At 29.0% G+C, this 22,212-nt stretch overlaps 1 protein-coding gene across 6 annotated transcripts; it reads right to left on the minus strand.

The window, feature by feature from the left end:
- LOC111036904 (bromodomain-containing protein 3-like) lies at nucleotides 1-20,699 on the minus strand. 6 transcript variants are annotated; one of them, XM_022319180.1, is made up of 24 exons: nucleotides 19,958-20,699; nucleotides 17,827-17,881; nucleotides 16,892-17,125; nucleotides 15,631-15,825; nucleotides 15,399-15,569; nucleotides 14,689-14,997; nucleotides 14,545-14,628; nucleotides 14,372-14,473; nucleotides 14,157-14,302; nucleotides 13,921-14,074; nucleotides 11,724-12,237; nucleotides 11,502-11,660; nucleotides 11,161-11,268; nucleotides 10,785-10,910; nucleotides 5,260-5,312; nucleotides 5,081-5,183; nucleotides 3,941-4,114; nucleotides 3,521-3,826; nucleotides 3,145-3,296; nucleotides 2,456-2,599; nucleotides 1,453-1,617; nucleotides 1,236-1,363; nucleotides 1,015-1,165; nucleotides 1-488 (listed from the first exon to the last, which is right to left on the minus strand). In XM_022319180.1, the coding sequence occupies exons 1-24, from the start codon at nucleotides 19,981-19,983 to the stop codon at nucleotides 417-419; spliced, it is 3,831 nt and encodes a 1,276-aa protein (XP_022174872.1). In that variant the 5' UTR covers nucleotides 19,984-20,699; the 3' UTR covers nucleotides 1-416. The 6 variants fall into 6 exon arrangements, with proteins under 6 accessions (XP_022174872.1, XP_022174871.1, XP_022174874.1 ...); XM_022319179.1 differs by having other exon boundaries at nucleotides 11,490-11,660; nucleotides 19,958-20,698; XM_022319182.1 differs by lacking the exon at nucleotides 19,958-20,699 and adding an exon at nucleotides 19,110-19,373 and having other exon boundaries at nucleotides 11,490-11,660.
- Nucleotides 20,700-22,212: the final 1,513 nt, after the last annotated feature.

Genomic DNA, 22,212 nt, shown 5'->3' on the forward strand with positions numbered 1-22,212 from the left:
TGTTATTCCTAAACTTTTTATCTTAAATATGATTCTCAACACTAATAAGACATATTTTGAGCGCTTCGAACAAGTTGTTTGTTAAATATAGTTTACATAAAACAAATAAATAATATGTGTCAAGTCCAATTTTTTTTACTACATTTTGGTTTAAATATAGAAAAAAACTACCAATTTGTCAAGTCTAGAAAACAAATAATGATAAAAGTAAAATAATAAAATTTGTCTTAACAAAAAAAAAACTATAACATTATTCCAAATGTGAAATTCATTCATAAAATGAATTATTTACATGGAAGGCACACATTTACTCTTATTTACACAGATATACATACTCTAAATACATAGGATGAACAGACAAATAGAAGATCTGAAGATAATTTATCTCGGTATAAAGTCATTGGTCATCGCAGTAATTAAGGTGCCAATGTTTGTTCGAATGCTGCCATCAGATCACTCTGGCGATTCATGTCAATCTGGTTCACCATCTAAATTAGAAAAATTCCAATTGTACTTAAACTTTATTGACACAAAGAATTCAATAACAAATAAATAAAATTAATACATGTTTTGTCCATCATATTTAAATCTATAGAATGATTAATTGGTATTTAAATTTGAGAATGTGATTTACATTTAAAAACTTAAAAATCTAATTGAATTCCCAATTATTGCAAAATTATTTTTTTGCTGGCAATGGTTTATAAATTAATTTTTATTATAGAAGTAAAGATATAAATATTCATTTATTGTTCAATGTTAACAAGCATAATGATTTAAAAGCTGTTCTGATGATTTTTTTTTTCATCTGGAAACCTATGTATATTACAAGCATTCATTTAATATATTCCTATTTAAAAAGTTAACCTAAAACCTGTCAGGAATATCCTCATACTTTTGGATATCACATGAAACACTTCTTCAAAATGACTGACTCTTTAAATTATATAAACATATTATATTTAATACAATCCGTATCCTAAATCAATCGGGGCAGTAAATAAAAAAACTTACAGCTTCTCGACGTCTCCTCTCTTGTTCCCGCAATCTCTGCCTTTCACGTCCCTCAGCAGCACGGTCTTGACTGGGACTTGAACTATCATCTGTATTGCTAGAAACTTTCACTTCATCTAGGCGGGACGATTGTTGCTCAGCAACAATTTTTCTAAACATTACAATAAAAGATAAAATACATAAAATACATTTTTAAATACAAAATAAATTATACAATTTACCTAGCTTTTTCAAGAGCTTCTTCTTCTTCCTTTTCTCTCCTTTTTTCATTTTCAATACGAATGCGCTCTTTTTCTGCTTGTTCTTTTTGATGACGCCTCATCTCTTGTTGTTCAATCAATGCACGTTGCTATTATATTACAATCAATAATAAATAATGGTATATAGTTATTTAAATGGTTTTTTACTAATTTATTTTTCAATTTATACTCCTAATACCTTTTTAGCATTTTCTTTTGCTTGCTTTTTAAACTGCTGAAAAGAATCAGCTGTAGATGGTTTAATTGAAGCTCCAGCTACTTGATTATTTGCGTCTGTTGCAGCTTGTTGAGCTAATGAACTCCAAACACTAGTAGCAGCATTTACAACTCTTTGATCAGATAGCTGTTTAAAAAAAGGTTAACTTTTGTATGAATGAACAGCATAAAAATAAATAAAGACAAAAGAAGGGGCATTTCATACTAGCTAGTAAGTATCTAATACAACTGTCTAAATATCAATTAATCAATACATTTTATGTCATTCAAAAGGTTATTGTTCTGGCAGTTAAATGTATATAATAAATATAATTTTCAACTTGTATAATCTTTTAGAAGCATAAATTTTCAATAAGATTATAATGTTTCATTATGTTTTTTTTCAGTTAGCTGATTTAAGATACATCACAAAATATTTAAATTTAAATATATAGTTTTCAGTTACAAATGTTATGTTATTATTTAGTTAATTAAATAGAATAAAAAATGTGTAACAGATTTACTGAGATAATAAAACAAGGATAAAAACTATATATCTCAAAAATATCATTCTTATAAACTAACTAGATTAATATTTTAACTTCAAAAGGCTAAGTAAGCATTGCATACAGTAATATATAAGCTTAACTAAAATGAATAACAGTGTTGTTACCCTATGAGGTAAATATATATTATTTATTAGTAATAATGGCCTTTTAAATAATAAAATCTTGTGCATACATGCATAATAAATCAACAAAAAAAAGTTATTTTATTTTTGATTATTAAATTAATAATTATTTCATAAGCAAAATTTAAAATATAAAAAAAGCTAAAGCTAATTTTCCAAATATCTACAGAATCTATACATATCTAATAAATGTATTTATGCCTACTTTTAGATAAAAAAATTATTTCAATCACTAAATTCATCATACAGTATAATACGCAAAAATATTTCAGCAAGCAAATAATGTGATAATTACATCTGCTGTGTCATAAGAAGGCCCAATATTAGGATCCCATGGGACAGGGAAAGAATGTAGATGGTGGTGGTGGTGGTGACGTAATGGTCCCATAAATGACGCTGGAACCTGAGGGGAGGAATCTAAATTGAACTGTGGAAATACCTGAACCCCAAAATAGTGTTAAGGTTATTAATGTGTTATTCATATGTTATGTAATCAGGATATTTCTGTACATTTACTGTCACTAATTAATCATTAATGGCTTTACTATTTAACCATCATTTTTATATTATATAAAATAGTAAAAAAATAAACTATGTAAAATTGATAAGTTGATTTATTATTAAAATAAATGAATTGTTATATTCTGTGGTATAGTAAAATGATCAATTTTTTTTTTAAAGCAGTAAACAAAAATATCCTAAATACATACATGCCATATTCCAAATGTATAAAAAAAGACAATTAGACTGTATAATAACATAAATACTTATATTTATCAATATTAAGGTTTAAAAAACAAAAACTTCAATATAATATTAGTTTAAATTGAAATCAATCATTATTGTATAAATTAATTAATAAATATTATTTTTTATTTTTTTGTGATAAATTTGTATTATATATATTTATAATTTTAATGTATAAACCAAGTGCATAAGAAGTAAATATTATTCTTGTTTAAATAGTTTATTTTCTACAATTACCTGATTTGTATTTTGAATAACTGGAGTGATTGGTGATGGGCGAGGTTTACTATCTATTGGGGGTTGGACCATCAATGGTGGTGTGGCTGAATGATGAACAGCAGCTACAGAATTCATAACTGGTGCTATATCGACATGCTGAACTGAATTTCCTACAATAAAACAAACATTTATGAAAAATTATCCTCCAAGAAAATTTTATTTATTATCAAATGTTCTATAATTAGAAAAAATATAAATAACATTTTCTATTTATTATTTATAAAATCCATGAAATATAAGATATTGAATCAAATATTTCACAAACACTGAATAATTAAAATTGATTGATCATACCCCATAATATAAACTTATATATTATATAAACTAAAATTACCGTCATTAACAAGAGAGTTATGCATGTTAGATGTGGGCACAACTGTATGTGCAGCCTGTTTGTCGGGAACACGTAATGAATTATTATTGGTAGGCTGACTGCTAGGAGGTGTAAGAGGATCAAACACTGATGCAATTGATGAGAGTACTGTATTCTCATTAGGCATCGACCCTAGAGAGACTATAGGCTGTGACGTACTGCTAACTGGGAGTCCAGGCTCTGTTTTAACTTCGACTTTAGTTTGTTGTAATAGTACTCCATTAGATGTAATATCTTGAGTCATTGATGAAGTATTTGAATCCCCATCTAAAATAATCAGTTGTTAATATTCTTTAACTTAAATAATAAAATGTGTTAACAAAAATCAATGAGGATCAAAATTTGAATTAATAGCATAACAATTATTAGAAAATGCATTACTTGATATATTTCCATTAGTTGTAGGAAGACTTGGAGCTGTAGATACAACTGGTGTTGGTTTAGAGTGAATTGCGGGGTTTGCCTTTGAAGTATTATTAATAGCCATTGGATTTGTCTTGGAAGTATTTATAGACATTGGATTTGTTACTACTGGTGGTTTTTTTGGTGGGACATCTAAACATTTTAAATAGTTATCAAATTATGCACTAAAATATCTATTTAATAATAAGAGACAACGATTCAGAGAATTAAAGCTTAAGACTAGTATACATTACGATCTTAATACTAGAAGCAACATTTAACGAAAATAATTCATGCAAGTTATAAAGCGTAGTGTATTATTTATGTATATAAATGTCCACAATATATCAATACAATTAATTAGCTAGTGGTTATTTAAGAACAAAAATGCAAATAAAACTTTAAACTTTACACCTTGATAAAAACAAAACAAAATAAAATACACTAAATTTATAATTATAATCAAAATAATTTAAAGTATTAGGTTATTAAATAATTAATTTTATTGGTAAAACAATACTACCATGTAAAAATGATTATATTTTGTTTTCCAATTTAGTTAGAAATAAAAATTATAACTGAATATATACTATTAAGTATAAAAAACATGCATACAAATAATTTTAAAACCAAAAAATAGAAAACTTTTAAATAATTTGAAAAGTAGTACAAATTATGTATTATATTATTAAATAACTAGATAGATCATGCAAATTAGAACTGTTAACAAATATATTTAGCAAAGAAAAAAGTATCTACATTAGATACTAGTGTACACATAATATTAAGTGATTAAGTTTGACTATAAATTTATAATATTAGGTAGGAACAAAATATAGTATATCCAGCAATATTTATACATAAATATTAAATGAAAAATAAAAATAAATTTGCCAAAATATGTTTAAAGATGAAATGTGGTTAATACAAAATAAATCAAAAATTGAAGTCATAACCAAGTGTGACATAGACACGTGCAATGTTAAATATAAACATCTAAAAGTATATGCAAAAATAAAAAGGAAACTCGGTAAATGGTGCAACCAAAATCCAAAAAGAAATCAAAATTTCAAAATTAAAAAAGAATATAAACTATTCCATAAAAATTGAAATACTGACTCTGTTGAGCGTTAACAACTGGTTTGTTGATCGAATTGACAGATGTTGAGTTTGGACCTGTCTGTTTCATAGAATTTGTCGATTTTTGGCCTTCGGCCGATTTCTATAACAGACCAAAAATCGACAGTTGAAGAAACAAAATAAATGGCACAAACAAAGGAGAAAAGAATAATACTCACGTTTATCGACACGTCGTCGGACAAACGTTTCTTCTTTTTTTGCTTGTTGCCACCTTAAAAAATTAAAATACTTGGTATTCTTTTCTTTTTTTTGTTACAAATATTATGATCTATTATAAATGTGTTATTAGAAATTTAGATGCAAATGACAACAAAATAGATTCTAATAACTCTGAGGACCTTTATAAGCCTAAGAAATAAATAATTTAAAATTATGAAAATTTAAATTATTTTGAATTAAATGTGCCTTGTCAATTATTGAATTTTGATATTTAAATTATCCAAAACTTATTGATAGCACACTCGTTGAACTATAATAGTGAATGAAGGAATATAGATTTAAATTAAAAATCTTTAGATAGGCAAGTAATAAAATAAAAGAAACAAAGTACTGACGAATAATGTACTGATGAACTAAGAAAATTATATTTCATAAAATATTATTTTAAAATAATTATTAAACCCACTATAGTTTAAGGAACTTTTATATATATATATATATATATATATTATATACATATATACAGGCCACTCAAGCTGTTGTAACATAATATTTTAGTAACTCTGTACATTAATTACACATATCTGCAATACAAGTAATACTAACATAATTATATACTCAAATGAAAATAACATTCATCAGTTATTAAAAATATTTATACAGATATCATTAAGTTTAGAAATATTTATAGGTAACATTTATTGAGAAAAAAAATGTAGCCATTAATTTAATAAATATAACATAGCTTTTATTTTTAATATGTTTTTTATAAAACTATCAAACTGTGAAGAGTATAAACTGTTATCAATAAATATAGTTTGAATTTGTCAATATTCATAAAAAATATATTATGTAATATAAATAACTGACTATTTGACATTGTATGTTCTACTGAATAATAATCTAAATTATTCAAATCACTTTTCATTAGTATTAACTTGCAAACCATTTTTAAATTTCAACACGTTAAGTTGCAGAAAATAATTTCTAAAATTATCATCTACTTATTTTATTAAAACTTTTGTAAGACATACAAACATCAAAATAAACAAGTAACAACATATAATATATATATACATAAATATATATATATATATTTATTTATACTATGAACCATTATAAGGTAATAAAGATTGTAATAATATTAGACTGGATAAAACAGTCAAATTTCAAAACAATAAATAAATATTAATACCCTAATTAAAACTTAAAATATATTTATTGCCCAATTATTTGTTTATCATTATAAGATAATAAACCAGAGTGCAAATGTGAGCAAAAATTATAAATTAACAAATAAATTAAAAAATATACATTTTATTATGTTTGATTTGTATATTATCCAAGTATACAAAATTAATATTTTACAAGTGTACACAATGATTTTTCATGTCAATTTTTTTATACAAAATAAAAAAAGTAAAAATTTAGTCGGTTTTGAACACATTTAGGTAGTAAAACGTAAGAAAGTTAAGTAATGTGTTACTTAAAATTATAAATCTAATATGGCATCATAAATACAATAAAAAAAATAATTTTAAAAAAAAGTACAAAAGAATAACATATGGACGGGTTCTCATTAAATTCAACTTACAAAATAATTATCTTGAAAATATATATAAAAGTTGATAGTTAACTGTCTTTATGAGTTCGGGGCGAAGGCTAAGAGTGCAAACAATAAAAAAAATTACAATTGTCATAAGTAAATTAAAAAAACTATTGAGAATGTGCATTGTTTGCAATCAATAAGGGGTACTACTAAAAAAACTGACATGTTACTTAAAATATGATAAAAAAATTCACCGTTATTAACTTAAAAACAAATGCTCACATGTTCTGCACTCTAGCCTAATCCCTGAAATATTTTAATTTAAAATAGATCTCCAAAAATCTAGCCTTCTGGTTTTTTCAACCCTTTATCGGTTATTGCATCACCTACAAGAGACAAACAAAAATTGTTGATTTTGAAAAATTTAATCTACTTAAAATTTTAAAAACACATCACTAAGGTTTATTTTCAGAACAACCACCAAATATCACATACAAGCACTACTCAATACAAATTAAAGAACAATTATTTACTTAATGGTCATTAATACTTGACAACTTATGCGAGCATTGAACAATAATTTAAACAATTGAAAAAAACTTCTAGAGTGAGAAAATGAAAGACAACACTTTTTTGTTCTTGCTGTATTACAAATCTTTGATGATACATTAAAAGATTTAACTAAAAAGCTAGAGTTAATGATTGGGATACAGGAGTCAATAAATAGTTACAAAATTTAATCTAGAAATATTAAGTAAATATCTTGGCAAAAAATAAGTTAGATTTAACAGATATTTTTAAGTTTCTCTAGTTTTATGAGGTTTTCTCAAAAAAAATAAAATATTTTTAAGGACAAAAATTAATATCCGTTACATAGAGTATGGGAGTTCCTAAAAAGTAAAAAGAAAAAACGCACAGAAAAAAAAAGTTTTTGGAAAAGAAAACCTATGTGATACATATATTATTACTCTGCTCGGGATCAAAAAAATATCAAACTTAAATGCTCCAAATTCCCTTATCAAAAATATTATGACAGAAAAGTAAGAGATACTTACTTATTATGAACACTCTGTGGGGATTTTATACCTATTAAAACTGTAATTTACTACAAATTTTAAATCTTATACAAAATAATATGTTTAAGTATAACAATAAATAAATAAAATTAATTTGTTATTTAAAATTGCCAAGGTATAAAGAAATTCATAACTCTGAGTGAACAAATACTATATTAGATATAAAATCTTAATCATCCAAATTAATATTATGATGATTTCAATAACATAAAAAACCATACACATAATAAAAGAAGAACAGTTAAATAAATTCATAACCACTGATGAATACAAGAACTATCACAAAATAAAATATTAAAAATGCATGAAACAAAATTCTAAATTATGAACATAATACTTATTTTAAGTTAGAAACACTAGAAGTTATATGACCATTTCATAATTGTTTACTTAGTAGTATTTCTGTGCCAAAAATGTCATACAGTCAAAAAAATGTAAATTATATTTTAAAGATTCCATAGACAATTCATAATCAGACATTGAGAATAAATATCAATTTAAAACATTTTTTGTTTCCATAACCTAGTATGTGAAAAAATTAGTAGTAACATTAAGGTGCTTATGAAAATACATACCGATATCAGTTTTATTTGAGTAATAAAATGATTTATTATTGAAACTATATAGAGAACTGAGTTATTTAAAATTATACTTTGAAAATTTAAGAGTTTAATAATTTTTACAATTCTACAAAAATGCATAATGATGTTTTATTAGAAAAAAAATACTGTACTCTATTTAGAAAATATTGGTCCAATAACTTGTAAATAAATTGCTATTTATTTAATAGGTGGCACATTTAAAATTTACTTCATCATAGTCATTAAATACTCAAAAATATACCTATTTAATGCAATAAAATAACAAGATAAATTTTTAAAGTTTTTAGCTTAAAAATTAAAATGATTTATTATTGTTTATAACTATTTATACCATAGAACAAAAAAAAATACAGTGGTTACTACTTTAAAAAGTAACATATGAGTTAATTCATGAATTATATTTGATAACAAGATTGGCTATACTCTGTTAAAAATAAGAAACATTGTTGGAGACCAGCTACTTAGCGGGAGCATGGCTCCACTACAAGCACAGACACAGAACAGTGGGCGTTGCCTGACAACCAGTGACAAAAACTGGTAGCTGCCGACTAGGTTTCTTATTGTGAACAGAGTATAGACAGTGGGCATATTTTATACATAAATGACATTATGTATTATTATAAATAGATATAAAGTGTGCAAATTAAATACTTGATTTTAGACAAAATGAGTCCAAATGAATCATAGTTTAAATAATGCAATATACTTAAATACATTTTATAGTAAATACATGTAACTATTTTTAATATAATAAATTGATCTTCAGACATACACCATTTATAATATTATGTTGTATAGCGAATTATAGAACAAATCTTGATTTTTAAGGTTGAACTGAACCGAAACCGAGTTATTCTTAAAATTAATAAACCCAAACAGAAGTACAATTATACATTTTTATTCCAAACCAAACCAAAATGTTCAATTATTTTATCACTCAGGGTAAACTTTAAGTCACATTGTAAATTAAAATACAAATACAGTGTATTATTTAAAATCAAAAATCAGAAATTTAATGGTATTAGTTGACATGTTGATGTAGTGTTTATGTAAAATATGATATGGTACCCTGAAATCTGTATTGACAAAATGACGGGAGTCTGCCAGTGAATTATCTATATTCTATGCCATTTGCAACATGCAATACAGATAAGATACTGAAGTATAAAAAAAATTTATATTAAAACATATTTAGGCTTTTTAGTAAAAAAAATTGTCCACAGAAAAAAAATGATTACTTAACTCAATATCTAAAATATTCATTCTATGTGATATTAAATATTTAGATGAAAACCACGATTATCTTATGAATAACTGTTGTGAAAACTTACTATGATAGCAATTGTTTAACATTATTATTTTCAAATACATCACCTTAAGTAGCAACCACTGTATTAGCATTTTTTTATATAGCAGCTTAAAATTATACAGGTAATCTAGTTAAATAAAATTTAAAAAAGTGATTAATCTTAAATACCAAAAAAATTAGTATATATTAAGTATAAGTAATTTATATTTAAACAACTATCTACCAATTTTTAATGTTAAGAATTTTGAATACCATAAAAACTTCTGATTAATTACAATACCAGAATAACCCACTAACCATAAATAATTTCAAATTCCATTATGCTATCATTCTATACTCTATTCAGAATTAAGAAAGATACCAGTTTGCATCAGCGACCCCATATGCACAAGTCAGCTGCCCGGAACCTTTCTTATTCTGAATAGAGTATAGACAAGTATATCTTTCTTAGATACCCTATGTTCTTATACATTAAATAATTATACAAGTTTTTTTTTAACTATTTATTTTTCCTAAAATTGTAATATATGATATAACTTATCAACAGAGTACACACTAACACCACACTTTGTCTGTAAAACAATTATTACTTTGAAGTTAATATTTTGAGTACTGATTCGTTTACCAAAGAAAACCTTAAATAGTATAATAAATGTGTGAGCATTTCATTACTCATAAATGATGAACATATTATAACACATAATCTTTCAAAATAATTTACGTAAAGAACAAATACTAAGACCAGATAATAATAACATATAATTCAAATTGTAGTAAGGACAAACCAAACATAAAGTGTGCTCAACATAAAGCTATCAAATACTGAAGTAAATTTAAGCAAAAGAGAATAGCAACACTATTTGAATAACTTAATTCTTGATTATCATTAGGATTCAAACACTTATTGAAAAATTAAGATGAATCTCTTAGTTGCAAATGTTTCAAACACTTAAATTTTGAGTACTATTCAATTAAAAAAATCACTCACCATGTTCAGAATCACTTGAATCACTAGATGATGTTGAATAACTGGATGAACTTGAATCAGAATCTGAGCTACTAGAACTAGATGCAGATAATCGAGAAGGACCACTAATTTCTGTAGCTTTAGCATCTGTAAAATTGGGAAAAAGTTGTAGGTACATATGTATAATATATATTATAAAATCAATAATGCATATATATATAAGTGTGAGACAAATGTGTTACGAGAATTGTCTTTTTATTAAGTTCTTGGATAATCTCTCACATCATTATAACACCAATTTCAAATTACCTTATATGTTATGAACCATCAAGCCCAATTTATATATGTACACAAATAACTAAAAGCTAAAAAATATAAAGTGGCTCAATTAAATTACCTTTCTTGCCTTTTTTAGTAGACAATTGCCCGCTAACATCTAATCGTTTGTCAATCTCATGTTTTTTCTCTCCGAGTTCTTCTTTAGGTTTCCCAGAAACTTTTTTATCTACAAATGTAAAACACTGATAAAACAATAGACTTAACAAAATAAGGTTAGTCTTTATTTTGCTACCAGTCATAAATTAGTATAGATTTCAGAATACATTATTTTTGTATCACATTCTGTACACAGTTAGCAAGTTAAAAATAAATACATCCAGAGAAAAAAAATTTAAATAGACAAACAAGTAAAGATAAAAGAAGAACCAGGCCAAAACCAAAACTTACTGGTGATCTTACGTGGTTTTTTCCTCAGACATGAAGCTACATAAGACTCAAGTTCCCGTAATGTTGATGGTTTAAGGGTTTCAAAATCAATCTCGATTTCATCTGGATTGGAGTCTCTAAGTGATGGTTCACGTGACTGAATAATATGTACTACTCGACCAAGTTTATCTCCTGTGAAACAAATATTATAAAAAAAATATTATGAGGAAAAAGTACATTTAATTTAATAAATACCTGGTAACTTGTTGATATCTAAGCTTAACTGACGTTTTTCATCATAAGACATAGGCTTAGCATTATCTTCATCTTCAGAGTCAAATGCTGGGGCACTAACAGAATTCTTTTTTTTCGGATTGTTTGCTCTAGAATTAACTCTAGGACGCTTTGGTTGTGCTGGCGCTTTAGCAGGACCTCTGGTACCAGCACCTTTACCTTTAGCCCCTTTAGTTGTTTGACCAGCTGAAGCATTTGTCATAGGATGGCGCAATTGCTGAGCTGCTGATTTAGCATTCATAGATGGCTCAATTGGTAACATTTTAATATCATTGGTAATAGTAGAATTTGCCATAATATTCATTGGTGTACTATTGAGAGCTACAGCTAATGGAGGTTTTGACGCAGATGAAGTTAATTTGTCATTGGTAGAATGTTTCTTCTTTTTTGAATTATTCATACTATTCTTTTTTTGCTTTTTCTTTCTAGCACTTTCTTCAACTAGCCTTTTCATTTGATCTTGTAGAGCATTTAACTAAAATAATATTCAATTACAAAATTAATTGTTCAAACTATTAAACATTTTTTTCATCTATATATATATTAATAATAAATATTTTTCAATTTCAGTATCTAAATATACTATCATTATAAATAACCAAAAATTAATTAAAAACACATAAAACATGCATAATTAACATAACAAATGGTACATCAAATGACGCACATGAATAAAGATTACTCATCATATATTACTCTATGTACATAACATAAAATATTTGTACACCTTAACTAATTTAAGATTGAGACAGTTAAATTTTAAAAATATTTACTTTTCTAAACCTATTGGTTAATAGTATATTAATAAATAATTATTGTATGCCTAAAGACAATACTTCAGAATTTATCATTTATATCATAATAAATATCTATGAATAAGCTCAATTAACATAAAACATGCATCGAACTACTCAATAGCTAGTCAAATGACGCACATGAATATCATCATTCTATACCTAGTAGAATATTAAAAAAATTAGATGTTGTTAAAATCAGATTGGTAAATTCATATCACTTAGTGATGCCAAAAATATATTCAATTCACATAGAACATGTTTAGTTGAATATATCTAAGGTAAATCAAATGACGCACATGAATATGAATATCATCATAAAAGCAGTCCCTATTACATTTTTATTCAGAAATAATATTGCATACTAGATTATCTTTTAATTATTAAATTCACCACAACTGACAGCATGAACTATAAATATTTATCTAGAATATTTTATTTCAAAATCAAAGCATATTTTTTTTATAGTAGTTACGTGTCACAAATGAAAAAACTATTTATTATTGGTTTATAATTATTCAGAATACACATATTCTATCATAAAAATTAACCATCAACCAAATCAACTAACATAGAACATGCACAGTTGAACTTAGTTTAAATGGTATATCAAATGACGCACATGAATATATTTCATCATAATATGTAAGTATTACAGTATATAATAGACCATAGACATCAATTATAATAGTATTAATAAAACAAGTGCTTTTACTATTTCATAAAATCATATTAGTCAGACCAGGATATAAATATTTTTTTTTTGTGATTTAATGATATGTATATTGAGTATTCAATGTTGACAATTGAAAAAAATTATTGAGGTCTATAACTCCATTTAAAAATTTCTAAAATCAGTTTGAATAAATAAAAAAAACAATGGGGGTAGGCAAGATCCGTAGTCACTAGACTGTATAAATTGCATACAAATAGATTTTTTTTTATTACAAATAATTATTCAATTACTTGCCCTAAAAATTAAGTTTTTTTTATAGATAGATTCTACTTAAATGATAAACAAAAATATATAAATTACTTTTTGAAAAAATGCCAATTGTTGATAGGCAATTAAATTTAAATAAGAAAATAATCTTCGGAAAGTTTAAAAGTATAATTATAAATTTAACTAAACCACTTAAGGATTATCATGCTGATTCAGCTACTCCTTAAATGTAACCATACAAAATGCATGTCTTGAAATAAGAGCAGTAAAAATGTTTTACAAGAGTTTTGATTGATAAGAAATTATATTTATAATAAATAACAAGTGCAGCAATCATTATTGAAATAAATATTTGAATATCCAGTATATTACTATGTAAAAATAGGTATATTAGGAACTAAACAAATTTAATTTAACTTACTTTTTCTTGGAATTCTTGAATTTTTCTTGAATTTTCTAGATCTTCAGAATCGTCAGAATCACTCAATGAACCAGAACTTCCTTCTGAACTGCTTTCATCTTCAGGTTCCATTTTCATTTCTATTAAAGGTGGGTCTGGTGGAACTTTTGACATTCTTTAAATAATAAAATAATTTGTGTTAGATACAATTGTACTATAAAGGATTTAAAACTATCTTCATAATTTAAGATACTTACTTCGCTTCAAACACAGCTTGTAGTTTTTTTGCCATTGCTACTACATCATGATCTTTAGGATTGTACTTATAACAATTGGAAAATATTAAATTAACATCAGCTGCAAAATCTTTTGAATTTTTATATTCTCTGTTGTCTAATTTGGTCTGAAATCATGACAAATATTATATGATAGTTAAATCAATATTTACCTGAATGTTTTAAAGTTTAATTACCTTTACTGTTCCCAGGTCCATAGGCTTCTTAATAATGTCATGATAATCATGCAAGCCCAACCAAGCAGCATCAACAGGCTTGTAGAACGGCCATGCATAAGCCTATAAAACCAGATTAGACATCAATCAGGTATTCTTTAAAATCCCATTCATAACAAGCCTTATGACATTACCGCATGTTTTTTGGTAAACAATTCTTTAAGCACTTCAGTACAACCCTTCAATGCCTCAGTCAATTTTTCTTTGGTTTTTCCGTCCTAAGATACAATTTTAGTTATAATACTTAGGTCTTCATTTAAATAACAAAAAAAAATTACTGGTATTGAGCCGGATCCTCCGATAGGTAAAGTCGTGTTTTGAGAGTATAAAATTCCTTCATCTGGCACTCTCGGTTTTTTTATTTGTCGGCCAGATTCTCTACGAATAGATGATTGTAAAGGTTGAACAGGGGTTGTTGGTGTGGCCATTGGGCCAGGATAAACGGTGGATTCAATTGAATTGATGGGACTAGGGTCTGCTTTTCTTTTAACTCCTTTTTTTAGTTTTCCACCAGTTAGTGAATTTGCTGCTCCTAGAGGTATGTTTACTGGTTGTGCTACATAATCACTCGTTGTTGGAGCTAAAATCTTAAAATTAAAAAAAATAACATAAATAAATATTATAATATTGTGCAAGAAATTAGACCTATTATACTTAATATTTTTACCATTCAACATATAATAGACATAAGCCACACATTAACTATCTAATTAAATTAAGCAAATTTTTAGTTATTTAAAAATAAATTAATTTTTGCATTTTTTGAAATTTGATGAAATAATTTTTTTTAAATATTGTTATATAGGTTATATGGTTGTTAAACATTGAAATTATTACTTGTACAACATTCACAAAATAACTTTATAAGTTTTATAAGTTAATCCATATAATAAATTATAATTTGGACCAATTTTTGTAAGTGAATATTTTCTTTCCATTTCAAAACATTATTTGAAATTTATAACTGAACAATTTTTATTTGACATACTTGAGGTGGTAGAGAATTATGTTGGGAATGAGGAGTGGTGCCCATAGCAGTCGAACCAGGAGCTACAGCAATTGGTTGGTTCTGACTGGGAGGTTTCTGAATAATTGAATGATTTTTCACAGCCGGTTTATGTTGGGGCAATACAGTTTCTTCTTTTACCATCTGTCCCATCTATAATAATAAATGATGTGCGTTTATTAAAATGAACACAGTATTAATGATTTAACCTTACCTTGGCAAGAAATATTTTTTCCAATGTTTGAGCCATGAGAACTACATCTTCGCCGGGTTTATTGTATGTATAACAATTGGAAAACATTGCATTAATATCTTGTATACATTCATCAGCACACCAATAGTAATTATTTTCTAAACGCTTTTTTACAGTACCCAAATCCATAGGCGTTTTGATTACTTTATGGTAGTCCTACAAAAATGAATAATACATTTGTAGGTAACAATACTTAAATGCAGTATAAACAGAACAATTATGGAACTACACAAATATTTTATCTTAATAATATATAAATAGGTTACATGAATGCAAATTTGAAAATCTCATAACATATAAACCTATTGAGTATTATATTTATAAAGTTTCTTCATAATTCATATAGGTACTATCTATATTTTAAATAAAACAACCACACATGTCACATACATAACTATTTATTCATTGATAAAACACCTGAATGTATATTTAACTTATTCTGATATTTTTTTAATTAAGTCGATAAAACTGCAGTATGAATAAGATATCATTTGTTTTTAACCAAGGGGATAATTTTTAAAACTGAAAATTGATAAGTTGGAAACTTTTTGGTGTTCATAATACAACCACCAAAATAAATGTAGAATGTCTCTCAGAAATCCAAAATATATGTATTTATACACAATATACATCCAATGTATTATATAACCTAAATAAACTTATAATATCAAGCCTATGTATAATATGTGACACAAAGATTTCATTTTTTATTTTAAAATTCAAATGTTGTCACTGCTGTCTATTTGATATCAATTCAATAATTATTAAGGACTTGAAACCTGTAGGTTAGGTATCTGCCCTTACTGGCGTGCAACATGGACAATTCAATAGACCAGATTTTGTGCCTTTACCTTTATTAGAACAGTAAATTGTCTTAAAATAAAATTGTATTTTAAGAATACTATCTAAGGTATCTTAGAGGTTTTTATTGTTGATTAAATTGTTATCGATTTATGATAATAATAACAAATTTTAAAGTTAAAATATCAATTAAAAGCCTTTTCTAGCAAATATTATAACCCTTAAATTTAATAACCTTTAGGTAAATCGTTAGTAAGTAATATTCAAGCCAACAACAAAAACTGATTTTGCTAAATCCAATTAGCTATTCTGTATGCTTGTAATACAGAAATATACAAGGGTTCTATCTCATCTTTATAGTTTATAACTTGTTAAACTCTACATCATAATATTATTGACTATCGTGAAAAATTAAAATTACAGGTAAATTAAGTTTGCTGGCATCCACCGGCTGATAGAATGGCCACGCATGTTGATGTTTCCAAAGAGCCTTCATTACAGTCTTTTGAAGGAAATTAAGTTTATTGGTGAGTCGGCCAGGTCGATTCGGTGGAGGTACAACTGGTGGTTGAACGATACCATTCACCGGCTCAATATATGGCTCATTCCGTGGTGGCGCAACCTCTCCACCATCAGGCTTTGCATTTAAAGTATCCTATAATTTGATAGCAAAATTATAAATAAATAAGTAATCTTATTTACCTGCATAATACATGTATTCAACACATTGAAAACATAAATGTAAAATGTATGTATTTAGTATTATCATTTAACAATCTTTAATATTTATAGTTTTTACAAATGTTTTTGTAAATTTGATGCTATTAAAACCCCAATTGAATTCTTAATATTTTTAAAACTTATGATTTAAATGTTTTCTTCAATTCTCCATGAACTGGATTACACATTTAAATTTTACAGTGAAACTGAGTCCAAGAGTCCATTATTATAGGTATCACTAGGTAATTTGTGTGTAATATCCATGAATTATTTGTTTTCATGAGGGAGTCACAATTTTATGATTACTTAAAACACATCAATTAAATATGTAAATAAATGATATCATAACCATTTACTGTTATAATAAAATTACAATTTCTAACGCTAACCAGAATAAAATCAACCCAAACCATTACTGTTGTAAGCATCATTTGCAACCACATAAGGTATTTATCTCAATATTTAGGTTTAACAATATAATTCTTATAATTATTTAAAAATAAATATGTTTTTTTAAGTATTATAGGTACCCATTCAATCATAAATAAAGAGGTAATTCAGTTGTACCTATGCCTAGTTAGTTACATTGGTCAATTTGTCAACTTAAAGTAAATTACTTAAAGCTAAATTACTTACTGCCGGCACACCACTATTTTGAGTTGAAACTGGCACCTGCTGCATATTGAACCCACTGAAATAATATACAATTATATAAATTAATCAACATGTATACACAATTTACATTTAAATTTTGTAACAAAGAAATAATAACATTTGATTTTGTATTTTTTGAATAATTTAACCCGAATTTAACTCATAAGTATGTTTTGTTTTTATGTTTGCTTATTATTAAAAAAAAAATTTAATTATTCAAATAATACTTATTCAGATTTATGTTTATACATTTGAATCGTAGGTATATATATAATTAAGGCATTGACTTTTATTTAATATCAGATCATTGGCCTAAAAATACTTGCTAGGTATGGTAATATTTCACATTAATACATTATGCTCCTACGAGTTTCAATATAAGATTTAATTTGATGGTTGACGCATATATTTAGTTAGAATATACTTGGTTGAATATACCTATCTAAATATAATCAAGTATGGTACCTTCACAAATATAGAAAGCTACTTACCCAAAAAAAGACAATAAAATACTATAAAATATAGTATTGTCTTATATGAAATTATCTCACAAAATATTCATCACATTCAATATAAGTAATCTCAAAACATAGTGACAGACACACTACAAATATAGAGTTCAGTTACCTGAAAACAATTAATAATACAATACTCTTAACATTGTAACAATTTGTTTTCCTTTACAGATAAGTATAAAATCAAGATTCAAATGAAAAGTTTTTCAAAATTACATGAAATTGTTACCATTGAACATAAGATATAACATGCAGATTAAACGCATAAATTACAATGAAATGAGTATGAATGGGATGAGGACAAACAAAAAGGATAATATACTACCATTGCAATGAAAGACCAAAGATGTTAGGTAAAAACTAAGATGAGAACTACTTACATTGAATGTGATGAATAGTCAACGCTAACAAACAACTCCGCACTTACCGACCGAAACGATCAATGTCCAGACTTGTTGACACTAACCATGCCTACAAAGATAAGAGATGGGTCCCGAAGACGGAGGATAAGTGTGGGTTGATGTTCATACGAGCCTGAGAGTCGAAAACCCAAAAAAAATTCGACATGGAGAATTAGGGATGAAAAAAAAACGGCGGGCTAAACGAAAACGGCGTCAACCATGGTCTAACCGACGCGAACGATGCTGCCCTCGACACGCCGGACCCACTCGGGGTACGAGAGATCGTTGTCGGTGCGGTAATGCCTAATGCGACGCGCGACGGGGTCAAAAACCAACACGGGGGGGCTACCTGTTTGATGGGGCAAATGTAGAGGCGCGTCGGCGGCGTTACTGGTGCGGCGGCTGCGACGACGGTGGAGGCGGCGAGTTACAGCATTGATGAGACGTGAACGGGCGCGCACCGAACTTGGGCGCGAAAATTGATCAGAGAACACTGGAACGGCGCGACGGCGGCGTTTAACGCGAACAACACACGAGCGCACGGAACGCTTACACCCATGTGTGTCCGTTAAGAAATATTAATATAAAATTATAATATATTTTAATATAATATTATAATAATAGTAATATTACAGTGTTTTATATTATTATTATTACTATTATTTGTTTTGTTATTTATTAATAACCGCCGCGACCAGTAACTGGACGGCGGCCGCGACATGTACGTGGTTCGCGCCGCTTGTGTGTGTGCGCGCGCGTGTTGGCGCGCTTGTGAATGTGTGTGTGTGTACGCGTGCAAGACGTGAGCGTGTGTGTGTGTACGCGCGCGCTTTAACGTGTACGCGACGTATATGACGCGCGCGCGCGTGTGTGTGTGTGTGTGTGTGCGTAAGCCGCCAATACACCGTTAGCGTTATTTTACGGTTTTGGCGCTTACGCCGACATCAACATGGCGGGTTCCCCCGCGCCCGTCCCCCCCCAACGGACTACGGCCGCGGTTCCCCGGGGGGGTACCGGACACGATTTTTGACGAACGTGAAAAAACCGCGCGACGTACACCTACCTTCCAACCTACCTACTTCTATACCTAATACGTGCCAATGCCTAAAATGCTGGGCCGCGTATTTGGCGGAAGGCTCCAGGCCTCCAGCCCGCGCGCGATTTAACTGTCGCCTAGTACCTAACGGATAAACGTACCTTTCGACTGTGGCTGAAACATACATAAACGGTACGCTGGGGCTAATAACGTGAACGACGGCGGTGACAGGACGTGTTGGTGTTGCGCACGACAAACGACTTCCCGGCGGCGTCGAGGTGGTAACCCGACGGCGCGACCACCATTATTATCGTTAAGCGTATTTATGTCGTCGTCGTCGCCGCTACTATTACTATTATTGTTATTGTTATTGTTATTATTATTACTGCGGTCTGCGACGGCTACGGCTGCGGCTGCGGTGGCGGCGGTAACGCGGCGCGTACTCGTCGGTCGCACGTCGACGTATTTCCCGTGTGGTTGATGGCACGCGCGCACGGGCGAAAACACCTTTTCCCGCTAACTCGACACTACGCGGTCATTTCTCGAATGCCCACTTCGGTCCCGGAGCATCGGCAATAAATTAATTTCCGTACCAAAAACGGAGAAACTCGCATATACGACCATTAATGCCCGAAAACTGCCGATTGGCGGGCGGGACGGGGTGGTGTGTAAGGATGCAACGTCCCCATTGGCCGGGCCGGGTCACGTGACGGGCATCATTACGATTCCGATCGATTTTCCGAGAGCTAAATCTCTTCGATTCGACCGATCTTTCCTGCGCTCGGATGCTCGGCCGTCGCGTTCGACCGTTTGCGAATCAGGTCCGGAGCGTTTTTCCGCGTCCGGATCGTGTCCGTGTTTTGCAGCGACAACTGTTCTTTCGGAATAGAGTTTTGGTCAAAGGGGAGAAAGGGCAACGACGCTCGTTTTCGCCCCGTCCGTCCGCAAGACGGCGGACAACCGTTCATGGAGCAAACGCGCAACATCAACAGTGGTCCCATTGTTTTGACTCACCAGTGCCGCCAACCACTTGACCCTGATATTTAACGTATTTTTCCTATCATCGACATTCGTATTTCATGATTTGTCGTCATATACATTAATAAGATACTACGCCAGTGGTTCTCATTTTCTCAACCTTTTTATGTTCATTTATTACTCAATACTCAATGGTTCACGGTAAGTACCTTGATAGTTGATCTATACTGAGGCACCTATCTTGTCCCATTGTTTTTAATAACACTACAATACATTTTGTGGAAACATTATAGTGACATAGTGTGTAATGTCTATTTTAAAAAATAATAAAACACTCATGTACCACGGTCGCGGCATATCTTTTTTTTTCGTGTTATCGACGACGCTGCCGGAAGAATTACTGCTTGCGCGCATTACGTCGACAGAATTAATGTCGACGGCATATCTACAGCTGACGGTTCGCGCCCTCGTGGAACACCGGTTTAAAGACTACTGGTTTTACGCGATAGTGAAGCATACTTAATACCCATGTGCCAACTATATAAAAAAAATATTATGTGCATTTGCCATAACGCAACCAGAAAACGCTTCATAGAAAACTTTAAACAAATAAAACGTTTGGCAAAAAAGGTGTAAGTAAGTAGCAGGGTAACACTCAGGTGTAATAGGAAAACAAGTGAAGTGAAAAATTTACCTAAATACTTAGGTATTCTCGTACAGTTCTACAGTTGTACTTTGTATTTTAATGTGTAGTAATATTAATAACGAGACTGAAGAGTGGAATAACCGATTTGCAAGACTCTGTGGACATAAGCATTCACTGTGCTTATGGAAATTAAATAGAAAAATACAAATGGAAATTTCCGCAGATAAAGCGAAATTAACTGATTAGATGCTGTTAGTCGTAAAATATTAGAGAAGTATTAAAAAACAAGGACAAGCTCGGATTGTAGAAAAATGTCTCCAAAATGTATGTATACAAATACAAGAGGACAAGATCAGTATATTAGATTTTCTAACAGCCGTAGTAAGTCATGTATCATAATTTAAGAAAAAGGTATGATTAAAATATTTTATCGTAATAATTATATGCATATAGATATTCTATTGTATTTATTATTTTTGACTTTTTCCAATTGGGGACATTTTTTTTCCCGCAATTCCTCTCAGGCGCATACGCAGGTGAGTGTTCAAACACCCCCTCCCCACCCTCGAAGTTTTGGGTTTTCAAAAACACCCCCAGAAACTTTTCTTCGTACGTACGCGGTACGTCCCTAACCTCTCTGCATTGCTGTATTACAGTGGGTGTCGATTACCTACGCGCATGGTTCACTGACCACTGTAATTACTTTTTGAATTCAAATATTTCAATGATATATCGTTGCATATTCCAAAATCAGCCTCAACATGAGTCAAAATATTTTTAAAATTTTATAGT

The sequence above is a fragment of the Myzus persicae genome, unplaced genomic scaffold, assembly GCF_001856785.1.
Source record: "Myzus persicae strain clone G006 unplaced genomic scaffold, MPER_G0061.0, whole genome shotgun sequence".
In the NCBI taxonomy this organism is placed as follows: Eukaryota; Metazoa; Arthropoda; class Insecta; order Hemiptera; family Aphididae; genus Myzus; species Myzus persicae.